At 41.6% G+C, this 5095-nt stretch overlaps 1 protein-coding gene across 1 annotated transcript; it reads left to right on the top strand.

The window, feature by feature from the left end:
- Window positions 1–461: 461 nt before the first annotated feature.
- LOC148021990 (pentatricopeptide repeat-containing protein At2g33680-like) lies at window positions 462–3413 on the top strand. The gene has a single exon (XM_087697551.1). It carries the CDS (start codon window positions 536–538, stop codon window positions 2774–2776), a length of 2241 nt encoding a protein of 746 aa, XP_087553677.1. The 5' UTR covers window positions 462–535; the 3' UTR covers window positions 2777–3413.
- The last annotated feature ends 1682 nt before the right edge of the window (window positions 3414–5095 follow it).

The raw sequence follows: 5095 nt of genomic DNA, 5'->3' as shown, positions 1-5095 counted from the left end.
ACAATCCCCTTCTTTTGTTGTCATAACCTTGTGTTTTTTGTAGCCTTCTGGATTCATCTATTTTTTCCTACTTGTCTTTGAGTCCCCTCTTGGGTGGCAAGAGGGCCCTTTGAAAATATTTCAATTCCTTAATTCAAATGAGAGAGAGAGAGAGAGAGAGAGAGAGAGAGAGAGAGAGAGAGAGAGCACTTAGACTTAGGGCGGGTACACACTACGCCGGACGGCTGGGGTAGCATGCCATCCATCCTTTACTACCTTTACACAATAAATTGCAGGTAGCTTTCACAAAATGATGGATGGCCCAATGGTAATAATGCCTTTGAACAACACCCAAAAGTGTCCGGCTTTTGTGAATTTCACGGCCTATTATAATGCGACACGTCGGCCTATTATAACGCGACACGTCATCGACGGACGCTCTCTTTTTTTTCGGAAATGGCCGTCCACATGGCGGTGTGTAACCGGCCTTAGAAGTCACAAGCCCGGATTGAATATTTGAACTTCCTTTCATTCTGGCTTGCTGTCTGTCCTTCTGATGCATTTATCTGTTGTACTGCATGCACAGACCATCTCCGACTGCATAGACTTGAAGCCTCCTCCTGCCGACAAGGAGCTGCTATGCATCAATCGGGGGCCTCCTCAAGACCTAAGAAGAACAGGACTGCATCCAATAAAGAGATTGAGAGCAGCAGCCGCAGAAGAAGAAGACAAGCTCTCTGCAGGAAAGAAGAAGAAAGGAGAACAACAGATGAGCATTTTCTATCACGCAAAACGGGACGACATTCAGGCTTCAATACTCAGAGAGCAGGACCTGCACATCACCTCACGCCCTCGTGCGCTCGTGGCCTTGCTGAAATCTTGTGCCAAGAGAAAAGACCTGCATAGAGGCAGCCAAGTGCATGCTGATATTGTCAGGCTGGGCTTGTTGGAAAAGAATGTCTTCATTGGTAGCAGCTTAGTGAATATGTATGCTCGATGTGGCTCGCTTGCACAAGCACAGGAAGTGTTTGATGAGCTTCCACATGTGGATGTGGTGTCCTGGAATGCCTTAATGTCAGGCTATGCGCAACACGGGCATGGCAAGCAAGTACTCCAGTGTTTTGAGCCCATGCAACTTGAAGGCTTCTCTGCAAATGCAGTTACCTTCGTCTGCATCTTAAAAGCATGTGGCAGCATAGGAGCTGTAGACAAGGGTAAAGAAATACATGCTGATATTGTCAAGCAGGGATTGCTAAAGAAAAATGTGATTGTTGGCAATGCTCTAATGGATATGTATGTCAAATGTGGCATGCTTGCAAATGCACAAGTAGTTTTTGAGGAACTCCCAGTTCGGGATGTGGTGTCTTGGAGTGTACTAGTGGCAGGATTTGCAGATCATGGACTTGGTGAGCAAGCAATAAAATGCTTTAAACAGATGCAACTTGAGGGCCTATCCCCAAATGCAATTACCTTTGTTTGCATATTGAAAGCTTGTGGCAGCCTAAGAGCTGCAGACACAGGCAAATATATACATGCTGACATTGTTAGAAAGGGCCTGCTGGAGAAAAACATTGTTTTGGGCACTGCGTTAATAGATATGTATGCCAAGTGTGGCCTGCTTACAAAAGCACAAGAAGTGTTTGATGTGCTTCCGTCCAGGAATGTGGTGTCATGGAATGCCCTAATGGCAGGTTATACACAATATGGGCATGCTGAACAAGCTTTGAAGTGTTTTGATCAAATGCAATTTGAGGGACCCTCTCCTGATGAAGTCACCTATCTTTGTGTATTGAGAGCCTGTGGTTGTCTAGGAGCTGCAGAGAGGGGCACTCAAATTCATACTAAACTTGTCAGAGAGGGGCTTTTAACAGAAAGTATTGCACTGGGGAATGCATTGGTAGATATGTATGCCAAATGTGGCCTAGTTGCAAAAGCTCAAGAGGTGTTTGATAAGCTCCTAGTTCGGACTGTAGTATCTTGGAATTCGTTGATGACAGGCCTTGTGCAACTAGGACATGGTGAGCAAGCTTTAAAGTGTTTTGAGCAAATGCAACGTGAGGGCCATGTTCCAGACACTGTCACCTTTGCTTGCATGTTGAAAGCTTGTGGCAGTATAGGAGCTTTGGAGAAAGGCAAAGAAATGCATGCTAAGATAGTTATAGAAGGGTCACTGTTAAGAGATGATGTCATTGGCACTGCATTGGTAGATATGTACGCCAAATGTGGTCAGTGTGCAGAAGCAAAAGAAGTATTTTTTGAGCTTCCAGTTCAGAATGTGGTATCTTGGAATGCACTGATTGCAGGATATGCAATGGTTGGGAACACTGAACATGTTTTCTTTTTACTTGACAAAATGATACAAGAAGGTATACATCCAGATGTGATCACATTCGCTACAGTTCTTAATTGCTGCAGTCACAATGGGCTACTAGATAAGGCCCAGCTCTACTTTAAGGTGATGTGCAGAAACTATGATATTGTCGCTACTTTAAAGCACCACAATTGCCTGGCTGATGCCTTTGCTCGTGCTGGGCACTTGGACAAAGCAGTGGCAATGATCAAACAGATGCCATTGTCTGCTGATTTCTGTATGTGGCTCACTGTAATGAATGCATGTCAGAAATGGAGAGACACAGAGCTTGGAAGAGTTGCCTATGACTTTGCGATGCATTTGGGTGGAAAGGAGGCTGCAGCTTATGTCTGTATGAGTAATATATATGCAATGGCTGGAGTACAAGTGGATGTGTGTGAGACCAAAGATTTAAGTGTGGAAGAAGCAAGGATACTTGCGAACTGAGATTGCCTACTCTTCTCTAGGGATGGACATCAGAATCCATAGAGCACTTATTACCATCTGCATTACATGGATGCAAAGGAATGTATCATATCATATGTGTTGTAAAGAAAGATGTATTATATAGACCTTTTGAGAAGGTGACTGTCATATACACTCAATGCAAAATGGTCAGAGGTTACAAACACAAATTAACAAGATCGTGCACACGTCGAACACTGTTACATTAGTCTTATGTGAAGTTAAGAAGCAAATAGTTGAGAACATCAGACCCATTATTTGGTTTTAAAGGCATCCCAAAACAAGTGTGGTGCGCTCAAATACAAACAGGCTCATCATATATGGAATATGGCTCCGCCATCACAGAAAAGCAAATACAGATCACTTAATTGTCTATATAGTGCAAGTTTAAAACTTATTTAGAGATTGATTTACTAAAGTCTGCACAGATGCTCCAAAAATTGCAACACACTTTTATAAAAGAGATCTATTACTAGGAGTTTCCTTACAGAAGGAAGTATTCTCATGTTACTTGTATGACTTGACTTTTGATCTTCTACGGTCAGGAAAAGGTTGTGCAGGTATACCTATAGCAGTAACAAACATACAACAGGGCTAAGGCCCATGTATAAACTAAAACATGAATCCAAATATTTGAGCAAAACACATGACGTTTTACAAACCATAATAATTTTGTGTAGTAACCAAGGCTTGTTCTAACATATGCTACAACTAAGTGAATTATGGCATGGAAAATAATACATGCTAAAAGTTCTGTCACGTAAATCTGTTTACAAGGTTTTTAACCACATACACATCTTTTGAGTAAAAGGAGCTTAAACTGGATTGTGTAGGTTTTGTAGGATAGGACTTGGCAAGGTAATGAGGGGTAACCACACTTGCCTAAAATTTTACTTAACAAGTGACATTTGCATGCCCCTCGAGTATTGGTTTACTGTGGTACACATGCATTCTTGTATATTCATCATCTAATACTTAGGATGCCCCCACGTGTAAGTGATTGTAAGCTCTACAACTTCCTCTAAGCAAGTGACAAGCAAAGGCTTAGAGTGAAAAGTACTTTGTTTGTAACAGCTATGTACCAATTAAACAAGGTTATCTAAACATTCATCAAGTGGACTTCCTATCAAATTACAAGGGCTTTAAACAATCTATGCTGTTCCCAGGAGTATGAGAGCACTAAATACAATGATTCATTAGGGTTATTAATGGAAAAGTTGTAACTATGTGTTGCTAGTTGTACTCTATAGCTGCAAATAAAATTTTAGTTATAGCCTTTAGCTACATGTAGCTAAAACCTATAACGACATGCACAAATCAGTTAGGCTTCCACTACTTGATTTTGTTGATGCTCGATAGTAAATGTTAAATGACATTAGACACAATTGAAGCTAGCAAGCTAGTAGAACCACCTTTTCAGAGATATAGAATCGGATGATGCTCTAAAACCTTTGGATAATGGGAAATGTCCAAGCTGGGGTGGTCCAATGGGGGTTCTACTTGGCCTTTTGGGATGATCGGAAAGACATTATGTTGGTGATGCTAAATTATGCTTGCCAGCATCATCCCAATTACTTGCAAAATGGAAATATAACATGGTCAAATTGATCCAAAGGGGTAGTTATCTGAAGTTTTGAATGATCGGGGGACCATTTACACTTAATGCCTGGGATATGCAAGCTCATTACTGAAATGCTAGTACAGAGAGTTAAGGCAGCGAGGGTGGCATCCATGGCAGTATGGCTTTGTTCCTGGAGGGCGAATCAATGGTAACATAGCATTGAAAACACCCTTGTTGTTACATAAACTATGCGCAGCAAGATGCGTTGATTATGCAAGCGGATGTGGGCAAAAGCGTATCATACAGTCTGGTGGGATTTTATACCTCAGACGATGATGAAATATGAAATTGGGCTGACTTTAGAAATTGGTGGAATGATGTGATTGCTCAATGCTTCATGGCCAAGGGCTTGAACCAATTCATGGATATGTTGGGTAGATTTGCCAGACATGGTCGCCCCTTTGAGTGCGTAAACTGCATAAATCACTACACAGCCTTCTCATTATCATTGAGCAGGCAGGCTCACGAATCCAATATAACGCCTAGCATTTTAATTTTAATTTTAATTTTTGGCTAAGCACTATGCTTATGGTTGTCTTCATCCCCAAACATTGACCCTTGGGATGCCCAAATATTTAAAGATGCATTCCTTTTACTTTTGTTAGCAACAAGTTTGCACATTGCTAAGCTTTTTCCATTGAATTCCTATGACTCACATGCTTTTGCTTTACCCACAGCAC

This window comes from Lygodium microphyllum, chromosome 17, assembly GCF_053477565.2.
Source record: "Lygodium microphyllum isolate KBCC chromosome 17, Lygodium_microphyllum_v1.1.10, whole genome shotgun sequence".
Lineage (NCBI taxonomy): Eukaryota > Viridiplantae > Streptophyta > Polypodiopsida > Schizaeales > Lygodiaceae > Lygodium > Lygodium microphyllum.
This window is presented reverse-complemented; position numbering and strand designations above follow the sequence as displayed.